Source organism: Podarcis melisellensis (genome assembly GCF_964234715.1).
Source record: "Podarcis melisellensis genome assembly, chromosome: 15".
NCBI lineage: Eukaryota > Metazoa > Chordata > Lepidosauria > Squamata > Lacertidae > Podarcis > Podarcis melisellensis.
Genome location: NC_138532.1, coordinates 40,812,719 through 40,832,810, shown reverse-complemented (window position 1 = coordinate 40,832,810; position 20,092 = coordinate 40,812,719). Strand labels below are relative to the sequence as shown.

At 44.5% G+C, this 20,092-nt stretch overlaps 1 protein-coding gene across 3 annotated transcripts in view; it reads right to left on the bottom strand.

The window, feature by feature from the left end:
• Window positions 1-20,092, bottom strand: part of TRIM37 (tripartite motif containing 37) — a 40,511-nt gene that overhangs the window by 9,215 nt on the left and 11,204 nt on the right. For all 3 annotated transcript variants that reach the window (XR_014163236.1, XR_014163237.1, XM_081890274.1), the window contains exons 10-20: window positions 19,220-19,344; window positions 17,335-17,385; window positions 16,198-16,279; window positions 13,637-13,713; window positions 9,398-9,577; window positions 8,622-8,736; window positions 7,252-7,464; window positions 5,748-5,884; window positions 4,308-4,402; window positions 2,362-2,562; window positions 59-364 (exon numbers count right to left, since the gene is read on the bottom strand). Coding sequence is in view for 1 of the 3 variants with exons in the window: in XM_081890274.1 (XP_081746400.1) it covers window positions 59-364; window positions 2,362-2,562; window positions 4,308-4,402; window positions 5,748-5,884; window positions 7,252-7,464; window positions 8,622-8,736; window positions 9,398-9,577; window positions 13,637-13,713; window positions 16,198-16,279; window positions 17,335-17,385; window positions 19,220-19,344 (1,582 nt within the window). In the remaining 2 variants the exon portion in view is untranslated. The remainder of the gene's footprint in view (window positions 1-58; window positions 365-2,361; window positions 2,563-4,307; window positions 4,403-5,747; window positions 5,885-7,251; window positions 7,465-8,621; window positions 8,737-9,397; window positions 9,578-13,636; window positions 13,714-16,197; window positions 16,280-17,334; window positions 17,386-19,219; window positions 19,345-20,092) is intronic.

Here is a 20,092-nt window from a genome sequence, read left to right as displayed (position 1 = left end):
CAGGCAGACAGACCCCATTCTGCAAAAAAGGGACACTTAAGCCCCCTTCCCCACTTACAATTCCGTATGTAGCAGCTAGAGAGGGATGATTTTGTCAGCAGCTCCCTCCCAAGTTCTTGCAGCTTGTTGTAGCTCTCCGTCCCACAAGTAGCCAAGGTTCCCTGGTCACCAGGAAACGAGTAAGCGGTTGGCCCATCAGAAGCATTGCTGCTCCGGACCTCCGACAGCTGGTTCTTCACATCTGACATTTTACTGCGGACTTCAGCCATCTGGCTTTTCAACCTCTTCAGCATCTTCAAGTCTGGCGGAACACGCCACATGGCCTGGTGCCTCCGCTGATCCCTCTCTTTGAGAGAATAGGATGCTTGACAGAGAGGAAATGGAGGGAAAAAGTTAGAAGCCCAGCAAGACAATGTCTATAGACAGAGAGCAAATACCTGGGCCTTGCGCCGCGGAAGACGCCTTTTCTGCTCCCCAGCTAGTTTCACAATCACAGAGCTCATGATTTCATTCTGTTGGCTGTTCTGTGTACACCATACATGATGGCAACTACAGAACCAGCACAAACCATGCAGTCTGCACAGCAAAAGTGAATGCGGTTGGAAACCAATCAGATGTGGCCATGCGGGCACATCAGTGAAGGCAAACTGAAGCTGCACTGCCTTTGCTCTGAAGCTCTGGGTTCTGCTCAGAATGTGCATCTGGATATACATCAGAATGCTCATTTAAGTCCTTAAATTTGCTGTAGTTATCCCAGCTGCATTCCAACAAGACACGATATAATCAGATCTCTTCCTCTGCCCACTCAAAGAATCACAACACATGTACCACGAAACATGGTGATGGAAACGGCAGTAAAGTTCACTCCCCATCACCTCACTCCTAGCTGAAATTTAGAGCTCCCTTGTCAGTGGCCACCTTGTCATTATCCCCCTGCCTACGAATCTGGATAACTTCACAAGCCACTTAGCCACCTCTCTTTCTACTGATAACATGAAGCCTGCTTAATTTTGCCAGACTGCAGCAGCCAAGTTCTGTTCCAGCCTCTCTCTCTCTCTCTTTTCCTATCTTTAGAGCTGACAGTACAAGAGGTGTTGCTATGGAAAGAAGAAAAAGTGTGTGTGTGTGTGTGTGTGTGTGTGCGTGCGCGTGCGCGTGTGTTTGTGTGTGTGTGTACCAGATGGATCATCATTTTATCCTCTGCTCTCTAAAGTCAACAAAATGGTTGCTTCAAAGTGACCTGAAACCAGGTATCAGTGGCTCCAGGCCAATTAACTCCAAACAAAATAAAAACATTAAAGTTTGACCTTCACTGGTTTGTAGCAACAAAAGGACGTGTATGGTTAGGTCACCTTTCCTCTGGCACGTGCCCAGTTAAGGCTAAGATACATCTCCAGTGTTTGAAAGACAGATGAAAATATGGCAAACATGGCTGGTTTGCCCTGAGATCATGCCTGCCTCTCTAAGAGCTCAGATGGACTGCAGGCAACTCAAACAACACCAAGGAGAAGCATCTGCAGCAGCAAGTATGCTACTAAAGGAAAACAGAACTGGAATGTATTAGAGAATTCTTAAGCTGGACAACAGTAAGTTATGTGGACAACACTGGATAAAATCCCTAAGAGATCTGGTTTAAGCCAAATGCCTACACCCAACCTCATGCACACCCCCTTGGTTGTCTTCAGGGTTCAGGTTCGGGTTCAGCTTTCTCCAACCCGGTGCCCTCCAAATATTTTAAACTCCAACTCCCATCATCCCTGACCATTGCCCATGATGGCTGAAGCTGATGGAAGTTATGGTCTAAAACATCTTAGGAGATGAGGATGGGCAGAACTGAGGTTGGGGAAAACAAGTGCAGACTATAAATCCTTCCCAGAAAGAGACCCTATGTGACAGACACTAACCTAGCATTGCACAGCTTTAGCAGCCAATTCCAAGACACACAAAGGTTTTGACTTAAACACACAACTGAATGACTGAAGTACATTCTGTTGTTTCACATTAAAAACCATTCCAAGTACAGTGGTACCTCAGGTTACATACGCTTCAGGTTACATACGCTTCAGGTTATAGACTCCGCTAACCCAGAAATCGTGCTTCAGGTTAAGAACTTTTGCTTCAGGATGAGAACAGAAATCGTGCTCCGGCAGAGCGGCAGCAGCAGGAGGCCCCATTAGCTAAAGTGGTGCTTCAGGTTAAGAACAGTTTCAGATTAAGAACGGACCTCTGGAACAAATTAAGTACTTAACCCGAGGTACCACTGTATAGCAAAGCAATTTGAACAGGAACCCATTCAGAAAGCTCCATCCTGTTAATGCTGTTGATTGGATGGCGGGGGAGGGGGAGGTTCCATCCACTCACCTCTGTTCTGCAGCAGTGAAGCAGGAGGGCGCGGCTGCAGGCCCCACAGGTTTTCCATCCCATTCCTGTCCTTCAGGTCCAACAGGTGAATTAAAATCAAAGGGTCTATGTCAAGTAAGCTGCTACTGGCTGAAGAGCCTAGTGCGCTCCCTCCCCTCCTGGACATGCGGCTGCTTGCAGTGGGATAGCCGTGGCTCCCACCTGGAAGGAGGAGAAGAATGCTTAGTGTTTCTATAATGCTTTAAGAATGTCCAAAGCACTTCACATTCAGAAGTGGAGGCCTTCTCAAGTCAGGGGTGGCTGCCACCCATTGGGACTGGTGAGATGGAAGGCAGAGAGACCAACAGGAGAAGAGTAGTAGAAGAAGAGGAGTTTGGATCTGATATCCCGCTTTATCACTACCCGAAGGAGTCTCAAAGCGGCTCACATTCTCCTTTCTCATCTTCCCCACCACAACAAACACTCTGTCAGGTGAGTGAGGCTGAGAGACTTCAGAGAGAAGTGTGACTAGCCCAAGGTTACCCAGCAGCTGCATGTGGAGGAGCGGAGATGCGAACCCAGTTTACCAGATTACGAGTCCACTGCTCTTAACCACTACACCACACTGGCTCTAATAGTTCTAATTTTGTTCCCACCTTTCTCCCTACTGAGTTGTACAAGGGCAACACTAAGGAGGAGGAAGCCGACAGGCAGCACCGCTCCCTGGATTGGTTGTAAGTAAGAAGGCAGGCAGGCAGAGGCTGGCTGAAGGCAGGTTGAGGATGGTGGGGCAGTGCCCCGTCCGCTGCAGTTGCCAAGCTCCACTCTCCCAAATAGCGGATTCAGTATGTGTGTCTGACAGGATTGTAGCCAAACTACTCTTGGTGCAAAAGTCTGTGCAGGGAAACAGTGTATCTACTTGCCAGCTGTAAGTTAGTTGAATGGGGAAAATAAACACCCATATAAAAAGCCACTAAGGGGCTCTGGCAAAGCAGGTGATTAAGAACGCGCAATTAGCAAAATTGGAGATTCCTCAGAATTGAGTGGGTTACAGACAGACACCAGTGAGGGAGGATTTTACAGACAGCAAACACTTTTAAAAAGAGAAGGCTAGGGAACACAATCAATCACTTAGTTCTGCAGACATTATGCCTCCACCTCTGTTCCTGTAAAGGGGGTGGTATTAATCAGCTAAATATGAATTAATTTCCTGGCTCAGAAGGAATTCTAACAGAGGTATAATTTAACTGTCGTATGCCTGTGATTGCTATCTGAGCCACAATAGGATTTAGACAGTTATAAGGAGAACTGCAATACAACACCATCAACGCTTCCCTCCCAGCAGGATAATTGACAGATCTTTGCTAGAACTGGTATCTTAAGTGCTTATTTAAAAAGAAACCTTCCAAGAGCTTTCAAAATCCCAGCCGCAGATGAAGAATCTGTGTCTGAATTAGTCAAATGTATAGGCACTAATCCCTTGGACTCCTCTCCACTTGATACTTAAGAGGTTCATACATTTCATCCCTTCCTCACCCCAGTAAGGAAGCTTATGCAGTAAGATCACACTGTTTAAGATAAAGTGCCAACACTCCCAAGGGAAAAGGAAAATGAGTAAAAGGCAAAAGAGGAAATCAACCACTGGCTCTACTTAAGAGTACTTTTTTTCTTTTCTTTTTAAAAAAGAAGACTGGGAAGCGTCAGCACTCCATTGATGCATTTTTTTAAAGCCCTTAAGGAAATTCAGCTGCAAACCTCCCATGACTGTGAGCCAATGGGAAGACTGCCCTACATTGCAATAATCTCCACATACGGTACATGATGCAGCAGTTCCAAAAATAGAAAATCCTGCAGAATACACAGCTCTGCGCTGCCTCTGACGTGGCAGTGAGAGAACAAGGAGAAGGGTGGAAAGCAGGCTCCGTATACTAAGATGCAGTTTAATGGAAAAAGGGTCCCATTCATACCCGAGGCACCTGCTGCGGCAGAAGCTGCCTCCTCGACAATATCTCCTTCCTCCAGCTCCATGTTGTGATTGTATTCCACATCATTTTCCCCAGACCTAAGAAACAAATTGAACAAAAACAAAGAGCTCCTTTGAAGCCTTTGTTCTGAAAAATCACTTGTGCTTAAAAGAATTTCATAGATTTTAAACTGCACAGATTAGCAAATTCATTGTTATGGGATAAAAACACTCTTTCACGCATGTACTTACAACACTCAAGTACTGCATCTAAGGCTCAGTCTATATATGCAGCAGAATGAAGCAGCAGAGTCCCAGGATGCTGGAATGGATTCTACCCCTTCAGCTACTTCAATACTCCCTACAAGGTAGGTATCCAAAAGGTTCTAGCTTTGCTAGTTTTCTCCTTGCAGAAAGACTTGTTTTTTCTACCCTTTAACATTTCCATTTCCACAACAGAATTCCCCCATCCTCTCCCCCTGCACCCTCCCCAAATCTGTTCTAGATAGCTTGGGGAACCCCCAGAACAGATTTTAGGGGGCACATAGGGAGAGGAGACGGAGGGCAAGTTCGATTGCATGGCCACAAGTGTGTTAAATATCCACTTCATCTCCCACTTACACTCTGAAGTGGTACAGTTCATTCTGCTATCTCAATCAATCAATGAATCAATCATTTTATTTGCATGCTACCTTTCCAAAGTTAAAACCATGCTCAAGGCGGATTGCAACATATAAAAAATACAAGCTTAACAACATCAAAAAGTACACAACCAGACTGAACAATTTCCACATAAATCATTAGATCCAAAATAAAAGATATTAAAAATTAATAGCAACAACCCCAACAAAACTCATAAACAATACCCCAGTGCTAAAAATGCTCATTCATCACAATTCTCAGCCCTTGAACCCTCATTCTATTAAAAGCAAAGACCACTGGAATAAACATCACATTTGAAATGTACAGGCATGTAGTCTTAGAAAGAAGCCAAATATTTGTAAGTGCAAACTGCTTCAATGTTACAGGTGCCACACAATACTTATTCTGCACCTCTGTGCTGCCTCTCCAGACATTTTTCTTTAGGCAAGCCTTTCTAGACATGTAGAACTGGACATGAATTTTAATCTCTTTTTAGCTTGTTGATTTTCATTATCTTCTGAATGTTTTTCAATACCTGTCCTTTTATTGATAATTACGTTGGGGTTTTTTTTGCAAACTGCTTACAGGTTTTATTGCAGCCATGCGCTGTCTGAATTTTGTTAAATAAATAAAATAGATAAAAAAATTATTACAGTGTTTCATTTTTCCTTATGCTTTGTTAGCTGCCTTGGGAGCAACAATAATGTAGGGTAGGAGTTCCCCTCCCACCCCGCCTCCAAATGGAAGGGGCTTCCATTTCAACAGACAACAAAGATGGCAGAACAAGAACAGGGTCTCTTACATGGTCTCTTCATCAATATCATTTTCTTCTGTGTTGCTGGTCGCTGTGGAACTAGCTGAAGAGCTGCTGCCGTCAAGGTGGTTTGCCTCGTCCTCCCCAACAAGATCGACATCAAGGTCCCCATCTGAGAGTTCATGCTGCAGTTAAGAGTAGGCAAAAATGGCTCTGAAATAATGCTTCTGTGTGCAGTGCGGAGCAGAGGCAGCCAACATGCTGCTCTCCAGTTGGTAGCCCAAGAACCTCCATCAGCCCCGGCCAGCGTGGCCAACAGTCAGGGGATTATGGAGTCCACACCACTAGGAGAGGACCATGTTGGTTATCCTGGTACAGAGAAAGCAGTGACACTAATGTTTAGCTGGTTAACTGGAAAGAAGGAACTCTGGAAGCAGGTTTCTCACAGGCATCTGGCTGAACCCTGTGGGAACAGGATTCTAGACTAGATGGCCCATTGGTCTGATCCAGCAGACACTTCTTATATTCCTATGTAAGCCAGGAACACACAGGACTCTGCCCATACCCCCAGAATTCCAGAGGGTAGCTGGCCCTATTCCAGAATCAGAGATCTGCTGATGCCTGGAGCATGGCAGAACAGGACTTTCCTCTCACAGCATGGAATGAACAAGAGTAATGTCTACTGGCTTGCTAACTGTAAGTAAGTGGGACAGAGTACCTAAGAACATCCTCATTCTTGGAAGGAAGGCATGGTATTAGGTACAGAACTGAGCTCCCTGAGAATTTCTACTTTGATTAAAAAACAATTTTTCTAGGTCTTATTGATTAAAAACAGATACTGTCTGTCTGAAACTGCCTTCTGAAATCTCCAAAGCCAAGGTAGTGGTCAATGAATAAGGTTTCTACGACTACCAAAAACAGAATACATTATACATTATGCAAGATAGTAGAATTCAGCAACACTAAACACTGATTTGCATGCTCTGGGCACAGACATTGAAAGGGTGTGTGTTTCAGCACTGATAAAAGGCTCCTTTACCAGATGTCCCTCAGTACCACCCAGCATGTAATCTGTTTTGAAATTCAAACAACACAGCAACAGTTAGCAAAACAGGTTGGCTACTTATTTTCAGATGTGTACCTGTGATCTACCCTTTCCTGCTTCCCAAGCACAACCCCTCTCCATTAGCACAGGCTGATCTATATGCATCGGGATTTGCTCCCACAATAAATAGTGATGGTCAACAACTTGGATGGCTTTGAAAGAGACTCAGACAAATTCATGGAGAAGAAGGCTATCAGTGGCCAATAACCACATGGGCCGTGTTCTCCCCTTCACCATCGGAGGCAGTGTGCCTCTGAATACCAGTTGCTGGGATTCACAAATGAGGAGTGTTGTTGTTGTTGTGCTCTGCGTCTTCTTCTGGGCTTCTCAGAAGAGGCATCTAGTAGGCCACTGTGAAAGCAGGATGCTGGACTAAAGGGCCATTGACATGATCTCATGTTTGGTCATTACTGCAAATTCACCAGGGCAGGAGAGGAGGATTCTTACATTGAAGTCTTCATACTGTATTTTCTCTTCCTCGTCATCCTTTGCTTCTCTAGCAGATGCTGTGCTGGCCACAGCCTCAAGATGCACTTCAGAGTTTGATCCTGACTTCTTAGGTCTTGCTTCTGGACCATCATCACTTTGTGGGCTGAGGTGAGTATCAGGGGGAGACATGCCATGGGATTTCTGGGTACGAGAAAGCTCGATTGCAAGCCTCTGTCATTTAAAAAAGAAAAAGAAAATAAAGCATACACATATGGAAAACAGAAGGCATAGGTTTAATGTAGCCAACATTCTTTATATAGTCGTACCTTGGAAGTCGAACGGAATCTGTTCCAGAAGTACATTTGACTTCCAAAACGTTCAGAAACCAAAGTGTGGCTTCTAATTCCTGCAACCAATCAGAAGCTGAGGACATTTGGCTTCCAAAAATTGTTTGAAAACCGGAACACTCACTTCCAGGTTTTGATTGTTCGGGAGCCAATTTGTTCGGGAGCCAAGACATTTGAGATCCAAGGTACAACTGTGATACTAAACCAGTTGTTCGCAAACCACATGGTGACTGACAGCAAGAGCTGTAATGCCCAAGTTACGTACCCAAAGAGATTACCCCACCACATCTACTCCTGATTCACTTTTCTCTTTCCAATTAGCCTCTCCTGGAGACAGATAGCTCTGACACATCTCTACATTGGATGTGATTGGATCAATCACTCCAGATGCAGCAGCGTTACCTGCTTGAGAAAGCACACCCAGATCAGTGACTCATGCAGAAATTCAGAGGTAGGTCCTTCTAAAGGCAAACAGCTCTTGCACATCTGGAAAGATGCTGCAGCACAAAGGGTAGAGCGGGCTTCCTCAACCTCGGCCCTCCAGATGTTTTTGGCCTACAACTCCCATGATCCCTAGCTAGCAGGACCAGTGGTCAGGGATGATGGGAATTGTAGTCTCAAAACATCTGGAGGGCCGAGGTTGAGGAAGCCTGGGGTAGAGCACATGCTTTGCATGCAAAAGGGTTCTATGTTCAATCCCCAGTGGCATCTCCAGGTAGTAATGGGAATGCCCCATCTGAAACTACTGCTGCCTCTCAATGTGGACAGTACTGAGCTAGATGGACCAATGTTATTACTCAACGTAAGAAAACTTCCCATGGACCCAAGTGTAAATTGAAACATGCTTCCAATTTCAAAATACAGAAAATAAGAAAGGTTCCTCAGCCCTCAGCAGTCTGGGAAACAAGCACAACACACTAACGTTCATGATTTCATTGTTCAAATTAGCCCAATACACTTGCCCCCCAAAATATCAGTCACCCACTATAGTTAATGGCATTGTCCCTCAATTTAGCATTCATGTGTCACAATGCTGCTCACCTCTTTAAGGTTATTTATCTGTTGGACATAGCTTGTCTGAGCAGCTTCCAGCTGAGAAATGTACCAGTGCTGATCCCGACATTTCTGGAAGAAAGTGGGTGACCGCACCTGGAACCTTGTGGGGGGCAGAAGGAGGGGAAGACTTCACAATGCTTACAAAAGTCCCATACAAGAATAATGCATGTTCTATTAGCAGTTGGGTTCTCTACAAAGCTGCGACAGCAACCTTGTGTCACCATCGTTAAAGAAGAATCTGAAAGGAGGGACAGAGCCATCTAGCTTCATCCCATTTGCTGCTAAAAATTTAGGCTGCTAATTTAAATCAGTGAATTAAATCAGCTAAAGCTTAAAGGTTACACTTTGCTTACTGATGCTTATTTTGCTTCTGAAGTGCTACTGTAACAGAGATCAAAATTATATTAGAGAATACCCTTCCCTGTAACAGTGACAGGTAGCTTGCATCTATTAAGCTGCAAAGTCCTCATACATCAAAAGGCACCAACTTGGAGGTCGAGCCAATATTCACATTTATTGGGCAATGATTACTCAATTAAAATTCTTGAGAACCTTTTAAGAGACAGGCTTACTAAACAAGTTAAATTGAACTCCTCTCACCATTATGACACTACATACAGTAATAGAGTGAGGCAAGGGCTGCTCCCCCACCATATAGGATGTAGTGCCAAGAGGTTCCTTTTCCTACTCTTCACCCTCAAAAAGCCATCTGTGGTCATCTTGCACCCTTACAGCACTTGCGCAGTAGGCCTCTCCCGTACCTTAAGATGACGGTGTCATTCTGCCTGTTTAAGTAGCCTTCATTAGCAAGCAAGTCCAGTCGAAAGAACCTGTTGTAACCCCAGCACTCGCCAACTTCAAAATCAGATGCAAACTCTCGAATGATATTTTTAGCAGGATCATTAGTGGACTGGTGGACCATTTCCACACGGTATTCATACCTACAAAACAAAAATGCCACAGGTAAACGGAAGATAAATCACCCAGTGCTAGACTTGACCTTATGTGGAACCATACATTAACATCTATTAATTTTATAGTGCCACCCATGTATATGGCATTTTGCAAAGAATGAAAGGACAGGGCCCGACCCCCCAGGGGCTTACATTCTGTATATTCACACAGGAGGAAGTGGAAGGGGAATGAGGCAGTGGCAAAAAGGGGGAGAACATGTAGTTACTTCAGCTATGTAGTTACATCTTTATGCGCCCCCTCGCCCAGCTTGTCCGGAGTTTTGGGTTGGGCTGCCATCAGTATGCCGATGACACCCAACTCTATCTGTTGATGGATGGCCATCCTGACTCGGCCCCAGACACACTGATCAGATGTTTGGAAGCTGTGGCTGGATGGTTACGTGGGAGCCGGTTGAAGTTAAATCCTTTGAAGACAGAGATCCTTTGGCTGGGTCGGGACAATATGGGATTGGGGGGGGCAACTCCCATCTCTTGCGGGGGCGCAATTAGTGCCAGACCGTCCGTTAAGAGTTTGGGTGTAATCTTCGACACCTCCCTCTCCATGGAGGCGCAGATTGCAACTATAACAAAGGCGGCATTTTTCATCTCTGCCAAGCTAAGCAGTTGGCTCCTTACCTCTCTCGCCCTGACCTAGCCACTGTGATTCACGCGACGGTCACCTCCAGACTGCATTATTGTAACTCGCTCTTCGTGGGGCTGCCCTTGAGACTGACTCAGAAACTCCAGCGGGTGCAGAATGCCGCAGCGAGACTCCTGACTGGGTCCTCGCTGCGAGATCACATTCACCCGGTGTTATACCAGCTGCACTGGCTCCCGGTGGCGTACAGGATCAGGTTTAAGGTGCTGGTTTTAACCTTTAAAGCCCTATACGGCCTAGGACCCTCGTACCTATGGGACCGCCTCTCCTGGTATGTCCCACAGAGGAATTTATGATCTTCAAACAAAAACATCTTGGAGGTCCCAGGCCACAGAGAGGTTAGGCTGGCCTCAACCAGAGCCAGGGCTTTGTCGGCTGTGGCTCCGATCTGGTGGAACGCTCTGCCACAAGAGATTAGGGCCCTGCGGGATTTGACATCTTTCCGCAGGGCCTGCAAGACAGAGCTGTTCTGCCAAGCCTTTGGCCAGGGCACAGCCTGACCCCCTCCTTTGGCAATTTTCTCAGAACTCTACCCACTGGTTGCCTTCAATTTGATTTGAAGTAATTTTTTATTTATTATTATTATTATTTAATGAAATGATTTTAAAATGTTGTCTTATTTTATTGTTGTTAGCCACCCTGAGCCCGGCGTCTGCTGGGGAGGGCGGGATATAAATAAAAAATTATTATTATTATTATTATATTATAATTGTTGAGCTTTGTTACAGTAATTGTTGGTTCTATCCTAAGTTACATTTCACTAATTAATAAATTTCAATCAAATAGCAAGCATGTCATCTTTCTACCAGCTTTTAGTTTTGTTTAAAAAAACAAAAAACAAACCTGCATTTCAATGCATGGCTGCCCTCACAGGGCAACCTATAAGTCACATGACAATACAACTAAATAAAAAACCACAACAGCAGCACTACTATTCAGCCAAACACAGACTTGAATAAGTGTGTCTTCAGCCTTTTTTCAAAGACTAGCAACAGTGAGGCCATAGATATCTCCCTGGGATGTTTAAAAAATGCTGATGTGATGGGTGCATGGATAAGGGTATACACTAAGGCAACAACCAATGCCAGACAGCCATGGTGGCCCACTGTAACCTTCGCCAGCCAGAAGCTGATGGGTTGTTGAGAGTCCAGCATCTTATCTGGAGGGCACACCTGACACAAGAGGGTAAGAACAACCGGTGCAACCATGGCTACAACTGTCTACAACCAAAAATGTTCAGCTTCTGAGACAAAGTTTGCAAACTGGAACACCTACTTTCGGGTTTGCAGCTTTCGAGTTCCTAGTTGTTCATGAACTAAGCTGTTCAAAACCAAGGTACAACTGTACCATCAAAATGATTTAAAATATGAAGCGACAAACCCATAACCAACCTTCCCATCTTATTTCACAGACCTTTTCAAAAAAAGCACATTTATTAGCTGTATCTTACCTCCCAAAACTCAAGCAATCTAAATGGAAAAACTAGGATTGGGGACCAGGGTTTCTATTCAGATCAGGGTCGGGAAAACTTTGGCCCTCCAGATGCTATTGGACTCCAATTCCCATGAGGCATAGCCTGCATAGCTAATTGTTAGATATGATGGGAACTGTAGTTCAGCAACATGTTGGGAGGGCCACAGGTCTCTTAGCTCAGATTCAGACTGACGGGAGTGGCAGGCTTGGTTCCTTGTCAAGGACACAATCTGGCTGTGGATGTTTTGAAGCCTTTGAATCAGCTGTGCTTAAAAAGCTGCTTAGGACCTAGCATCTATGGTAATTTTTTGGCAGGTAACCTCTAGCTCACCTGAAAGACAGGCTGGCCAGCCACTTGGCTGCATTTGAAATCGATTTCCCACAGCAATTAACAGAGCTCTTCAGACCAAATTCAGCACAACACCTCTGTCAAATATTCCCTTCTTGCCAAATATAACCATGAAACTACATTACTTAAGCCACTTTCCCCACAAGCAGAGGGCATTTAAGCCAAAAGTCGCACACACTCAAAATGTCCAATAAAATATTTAGCAGCCCTTGCTAGAGCCAGCTGTCCCAGTGTGAAGCCTGGAAGGAGGACATAAGGACAACGTAAGGTAGACGGGGAGCAGCATTCTCCCCACCTGCGATTCCCAGCAACTGGTATTCAGACGCATTCTGCCTCCAACAATGGAGGGGAAATAGCTATCATGGCGAATAGTAGCCATTGATGGTCTTATCCTTTGCAGGAAATGCCTAGTGAATTTTCAGAAAATGAAGGTGGCTGAAAAAGATTCTGAGATGTACAACTCTCTTTCTCCCCCCTCTCCATCACCCCCATGACTAGCTAAATCAGAGATATGCAAATGTGCTGAATTTGCATGACTGATACAGTATAGGCAATAGATGGATGCCCAGGCATATAATTTTGGCCACAGAATCCACAGAGTTTTGGAAAAATGTAACATGGCTCATTCAGATGAGTGGGGTTTAAATACTACTACTACTACTACTACTACTACTACTATTATTATTATTATTATTATTATTATTATTATTATTATTATTAAAGGGCAGTCTAGAAAAGTGCTGATATTCTGCAACTCTTAACATAACTGGCTTATATCTGCCCTTCCATAAACAAAATAACTCCTTATATTTGTAGAACCTTTATATCCCAGCTTGATCACCAAGATCATCTGTAGGATTTGCTGGTAGTTCTGAGCTGGGTGAGGCTCATTTGACATCAGCACAAAACTGAGCTTCAGTGTTATTAGCCCTTTCTTGAAGACTGGAGACTTGGAAGGGCTTCTATACTAACCTTCAAAAATTTGCTGAAATATTTTCTTTGCCACCAGGCTTATTTATGCAGACAATAAGACAAATGTTTTCCATTGAACAGTCAGCTGGTGATCCATTTGAATTTTTGTGTATACAAATATTTGTATAAATAAGGTAAATAAACAAGCTCTGATCCAAGGGAAAGTTTCCTCAACATAAATGTGGCAGGCAATTTTCAACAATTCTGCTTTGCCTTAGCATACGCAAAGACTCGCTCCAGAAGATTGGGGACCATTCAGAGCAGAATAGGAAGTGTTGTGGGAGGGGGGCTCAGGGGGAACTGGAAAAACTGCCGCGCCATTTCCATTCATAGAAAACTCTTCTGGACCAAAGCCCTTTCCACACAAAAAAGGACTTTTTGGATTGAGCACAGTTTTTGGTGAAGACCCCTAAAAGTTTGGACTAAGTAATACTGCCTAGGTTCTTTACTACAGAATCACATGGTTTGAGCATACATTTCATGTTTGGTCAGACACATAATTTAACTAGACTCCCTGCTTCCTCCTGCCAACATTACCACAGACACAGAGTGCAACCCTATTCCAAACTCAGGGGGAAACAGTGATTGTTCTTACTTGGATGTTTCTGGCAATCCAGCCGACAGCTCGAGAAACACAGATAAATAATAGCCTCGCACCACTCCGTTTCCATCCTTTAAAAAACGTTAAAATCAAAGTTAGTTTCTTACAACATGCCTACTACCTGCCAAATGAGATTTCAAAGTTCATAATACAGCTTCCTGCAATTATTGAAAATACAGCTGAAGTGGGCTTTTACCTGATGCCCCGTTCCGGAGAGTCTAAACTGAGAGAGAATGCTCCCCCCTCTGCCACCACCAATGCTTAAATACCATCAACGAATTGGTGATCTGTTTGAGGGGGCTTTACGTCACAGAAACCACTTGTGCACTGAAGCCCCAAATGTCTTATGGTACTTTGGCCTCAAAAGACAAGCATTGCACCATAGCGCCGGAGGCACTAGCCCCTCCTATGGGTGCAGCTTGGTGCATGTTCAAATAAACAGAACTTGGGTGTTTCTCCTCCTTATGGTAACCTCTTCTCACATTTGTTAATTTTGTGTGTGTGTATGTGTGTGTGTAACAATTTTTCATATAAACCAGTAAGAACAAGAGACAACCAAGGAAAAGGTGTGGGAGGAAAAGAAGAGGGGATGAGTAAACCCTGTTAGCATACTACCCTGTCTTACAAGATGCTGTTTGTATACCACTTCCCACACAGCCTGACTGGGCTTTAGAAGGTGTCTCTGGAATAGATTAGAAGAATCCCAGCATATTATCCTTGGGGGACTTCAATCTCTATGTCAGGGCTGCCTTGTCATGTCAGATCAGGACTTTATGGCCACCACGACAAGCATGGGGCTGTCTTACTACTTCGTTGGTCCAAGCATAGAGTTGGTTATATGTTCAGCCTGGCTCCCATGACAAGGTGGAGTCGGCGTGATCCAGGAGAGAAAAAGAAAATGTGTCTTCCCCAGCACTTTCCAACGGAGACTTTGCCATCACTGGAAGAGGTCCAGCTTGTTCCTCCTTCAGTACTGGTGGTGAGGAAGATATTTATACAAGACAGGGCACCCTCGAGGCCAGCACTATGAAACACCCTCACAGGTGCAATCAGCTATGTTCACACACAATTGGATAACTCATCAGGCTTTTGAGGTATGCTTGGTGTTGGGGAGGTATTATCTGTTAAGCATTTATTGATAAGCAGCCATTTGATGTTTTCCATGTTTTTATGATTGATCTGTTGCTTTATGTCATTAGCTGTCCTGTGCTCTCTTTTTGGAGGAAGACAGAAAAATGTCAGATAAATAAAAGATAGTATAAAGTCACACAGTGCTGCTTCATGCAAATAGATTGGCGTAAGGAACCCAAATGACTAGATATTTTCCTTCCTGTTGCCTCTGCCAGAAGGCTGCCCTTTCATTTGCTGCCAAAAGGCATAAGCCTTCAGTCTGTTGCACAACCAGTGGCAGATATTTTTCTTCCAGCCTTGGAGTACTAACTTATTTGCCACCGTGAAGAAGCGCCCTCAACAGCCAAACATGTTGCCCCTCCTCAGTGAGGCCCCTTACAATCGGAATGTGGTTCAACAAAACGTTTATACCCACAAACTGGAAAGATTTCCTCAGTGTTGTGGTAATGCAATATTATAATGTGAAAAACATCTTGCATTTTTAAAAGCGGAATATTTCCTCTAGGCCTCACTGCTTGGAAATAATATCAGCAGCATATAAAGGTCCAAAACCTAGAAAACTAAAATGGTGTGCATGGCCTCCCTCTTACGGTTTTTCTGTTCTTTGCCACTTTGTTCTATCCACCAGGCAGCCACAACTGCAAGGTTTTTCCTTTCCTCCATTTTACCATATTATTTGAAAACAGAAGCTGCATAAACGCTATTGGCAAAGTTCCTAACCTGCATAATACATCCTAAGCACAGATTTTTGGCTTTTCTACAGAGGCAATTTTAAGGGTTTTGTCTTAGCAAAATTGTAAGCTTTCAGAATAACCAGTGAGCATGTGATGTGTCATGCAATAAATAAGCAATTATTTACATTGCCTGCCAATGCAAGACCACTTTTATTTATTTATTTTGCCTTATTCCTGTGGCCATTACATGCTTGCTTTACATATTCACCCTGTACTAAATATGTATTCACCCATGCAGTGAATAGGGCAAACATGAAACTGGGTAAGTGCTGCTGTAGAGAAAAAAAATAACATTAAAAAGTATACCAGAGGTGATTGGCTTAAAAAATAAGGGGCTTGTGATCCATCTGTAGTACTGAACAGAAACTGCTTGCAATATCCAAGCTGCTTTTTAGAAAATGGTCCTACTAAGAGGTATTTTAGCTTTTCTTCTGGTGCATCCATGGTATATTAAATCATGAGGGTTCTTTTTTCAAGACTCCCCCCCATTATGTTTTCCCCACATTTTTTTAAATATTAGTTACAGGTAATTAACCCAGAGACTGACATTTTTGGTTTCTGAAATTTATAACTCGGGACTACTCATAAGAATAGAACACTGCAGGGCAAGTTATGGATCGCAATGCACCAGGAGTGAGGTTATGACCGAGATTTCAGTAGCTGTTTGTTAACAGTATCAGCCACACTCACTGGATAAACTTTGAGCCTCCAGCAAAGCCCAGAAACTTGAAGAGGTGGACTGTAAACTGGATCTGCCCGCTGGCGTAAAGTGCTGTTGAGAGAAATAAATATTTAGTGCAAAGGTTAAAGTAAATCTTTCAACACAAACGGGAGGGTCGTCATCTCTAGAGCAAGCATTCCTTAATGTGTATTTTCAAACCTAAGGAGATATAAAATAATTATTCACTAGGATCCATTCTTTCAATAAACACCATTAGAATTTTCTTTAGCAGCCATTCAATTATGCAAAAATATTTCCGTGTTCTGTTCTATGCCTCACTCCTCTTTATTCTTTTCCAAGGTTTTTATTATAAACTCCCTTATAGTTCTCTCTTTCACACCTCAAAAGCAAATTTTATGCTTCCTTATATTTGTACACACCCTCCTATCTTGTAGAAGACAGTAGGACGGGGTAGCCAATGTGTGCCCTCCAGGTGATGTTGCACTGTAACTCATATCAAACACAATCACCGGCCATGGTGGCTGGGACTGATGGGAGTGGGACTCCAACAACTTCTGGGGAAGATCATGTTGGTACCCATATATAGCAACACAAAAGCCTGACCCCACTCATTCTAAATGGATTGTGGCTATTTGATGCTGGTGAAATGCACTCTGCATGTGCTCAGAAGCACTCTCTAGCGAGGAAGGTGATAAATACAGTCCCTGCAAACATAAGATATGGGAAACGCTGACTTCAGAGTTTGACACTTGCTACTGAAAAACAGATTTTGGGTCCCCAGTTACCACAGAGAACAAATTAAGCATTGCGTTCAGTTCTTTTGTTCCAGCTGGGAAAGTGAGCTGGTTGCATAAACCAATCTGGAGGATAATTCATGCTCTTCTGATGGGGAATAATCTGATGAACAGATAGATTCTGTTCAATATTTCAATATGTCGCTGCAAGAGGAATAACAACAGGAGGAGGAGCTAGCAAGGGATAAAAGATCCTCCTCCCTTAGTCAGAGGTCTGCGCACAGAACACAATAAAATACAATTGAATTGAAACCCTGCCAGTGGCAACAGGCTTAGCCCAACTTCTGATTAAACTCCAGCATCGCACCCAAGCTAGCTAGAATCCCACTTCTTGGTAAGTCATGTCCCTACCTGAAGTTCTCCAAGACAAAGGTAGTTGAATCATATGCAGGAACCAACTCACTACAAGAAGGAAAATAACAGGTAAGACTAGAAAGTGCAAGGTAAGAGAAAGATTTACATACCAAGAACATGACTGGCATACAAATGACTTTCCAAATGCCCCTAAAAAACTGCAGGAAGTTTCCAAAGTTCACTCACAACATTACTAAAAAGGATGGTAACAACTTGTTAGGTAATCAGTCTTGTGGCAGTAGAGATTGTACCCTTAGCTTTATGCAGTCATATTGAACAAACTTGGGCTATTACTCTGGCGGTCTGAGACACACCAAAGTCAAATAAGCATTGTTGGTCCCACTTCAGGTGTTCACTCTTACCAACACTGAGGGAAGTGGAGCCTGCAGCTCACTCCTGAACTCTCGGGTGGATAAAAGTTTCATAGGGGAAGCAGGCTATAGGTCTGGCATCCCAGCGCCATACACTACTGATCATTTTTATCATCCGCTTTACACAAAACGTGAGGCTGCCTCACTCGCAGAAATCTGTCACTGGGCCAAACTAAAAGCATGATTAACACATGGTATCATGGCTAGAGCGTCAGACTAGGATCTGGGAGACCAGAGATCAAATCCCCATTCAGCCATAAAGAGTTGTGGGGAGCCAGATCCCTCTTCCCCACTGGGCCATCTTCACCTAGGACTTAATGTCTGCTTAGAATCTATGTATGCAGATCAGAACCCTAAAACAATCCCTTTCCCTGCAATTGTCAGGTGTAATGATACAGTGGTGCCTCGCAAGATGAAATTAATTCGTTCCGCAAGTTTTTTCATCTTGCGAGTTTTTTGTCTTGCGAAGCACGGTTTCCCATAGGAATGCATTGAAAATCAATCAATGCGTTCCTATGGAAACCGCCTTCAGACCAGGTCCGGGGACAGTCTGTCCCCCGACCTCTTCTGAAGGCTGGGGGGGGGGACAAGGGCTTTTTTCCCACCCCCAGCATTTTAAAAAACCCCGGGACAGCAGAGGACTTCTCCGCTGTCCCAGGGTTTTTTAAAATGCTGGCGGGCGGCAGCACTGTCCCAGGGCGATTTTAAAGCCCCCGGGAAGGCAGAGGACTTCTCCGCTGTCCCAGGGCAATTTTAAAGCCCCCGGGAAGGCAGGCGGGGGGAGCAAAGACTTTCGCCCCCCGCCAGCCTTCAGAAGAGGTCCAGGACCTCTTCTGAAGGCCGGCGGGGGGCGAAAGTCTTTGCTCCCCCCCGCCTGCCTTCAAAAGCCGTCCGGGATAGCGGAGAAACGCGCTGCGTTTCTCCGCTCTCCCGGGAAGGCAGGCAGGGGGGAGCAAAGACATTTGCCCCCCGCCGGCCTTCAGAAGAGGTCCAGGACCTCTTCTGAAGGCCGGCGGGGGGCAAAAGTTTTTGCTCCCTCCCGTCTGCCTTCAAAATCCGTCCGGGATAGCGGGAAGCGCTTCCCTGCTATCCCGGACTGCTTTTAAAATGCTGGCGGTGGAGAGCAAAGCCTTTCGGCCCCCGCCGGCCTTCCTGGACCTCTTCTGAAGGCCGGAGGGGGGGGGAAAGGCTTTGCTCCCCACCGCCAGCATTTAAAAGAGGTCCCCAGAGATTTCCCTATGGGCTTTCTTCTTGCGAAGCAAGCCCATAGGGAAATTCATCTTGCGAAGCAACTCGCAAACAGAAAACCCTTTCGTCTTGCGGGTTTTCCGTCTTGCGAGGCATTCGTCTTGCGGGGCACCACTGTAATGAGGATTTCACCAATGCCTATTGACTGTAGAATATGACATCCTGTGTGTACATGTACACCTTGGGAAGCTTGCATGAATAAGGATCAAATGCCTTTTACAACATCAAATCTGCAAACTTAAAACTAGTAGAGTCTGGAGTACCTTGTGAAGTCTGGAGGGACAGGTGTAGTGACAAAAGAGGCCATGGGTTTCCGATGCACCTGCTGAAACATCATCAATATCTCTGAGCTTTTTGATATCAGTTCACTTTTACTGCATGACCGTAGCTGCAAAAAGAGGAAATGGGGAACAAATGCATGCCTATGTCAATAAATCCACCAAGTGAGGTAGCATTTTTAATTGGTTTAATATATTAAAAGTGTCTGTGCTAAACTTAAGCTGCAGCAGCAATGCCCAGACAGAGGACTAAGGCTATCTAGCATAGCAATGTTTAAACAATAAACTTCAAACTTCTAGGAAAGCCAAATCAAGTAAAATAATTCAAATTTGTTGAATGAGGAAGACTAATACTTCTGCTACATCCAAGGTTTAAAACAGAATGGATGCATGTAGCCATCTGTTATTACAAACACACACACAAAATGTGTTCCTAAGAGCAATTCTCTAAATGCTAATCATTGTTGGCATCTGTCTGCTTCAAGAGACAATGCAGTGTGCCTCCAGGGATGAAGTCAAACTGCTGTGGTAGCAACACTAAAGTGACCTCCCCAGGGTGCAAGCCTGGGCAGTGTTCATGGAGGTCCTGGGCTACCCACTGATGTGGTCAAAAGGAAAGCAGAGCAATACATTTCGCACCAGCTTGGCTGAAGGAGTTGCTGAAAGGGTTTCAACCATCCGATTCCACTCCGGATTTGTGCAGGGTTTACTCCTGAGCCTTTTCTTTTCTTGTATACCACAAGGCAACGGAGGCTGAGGATCAGAGTTTTCCTTCTCCTAGATGGGCTACCTTCCCAGGTTGTCAAGCCCCTACTGCCCCTTACTTCCCTCTACAGCATGTGCAGAAACTGCCTTCTT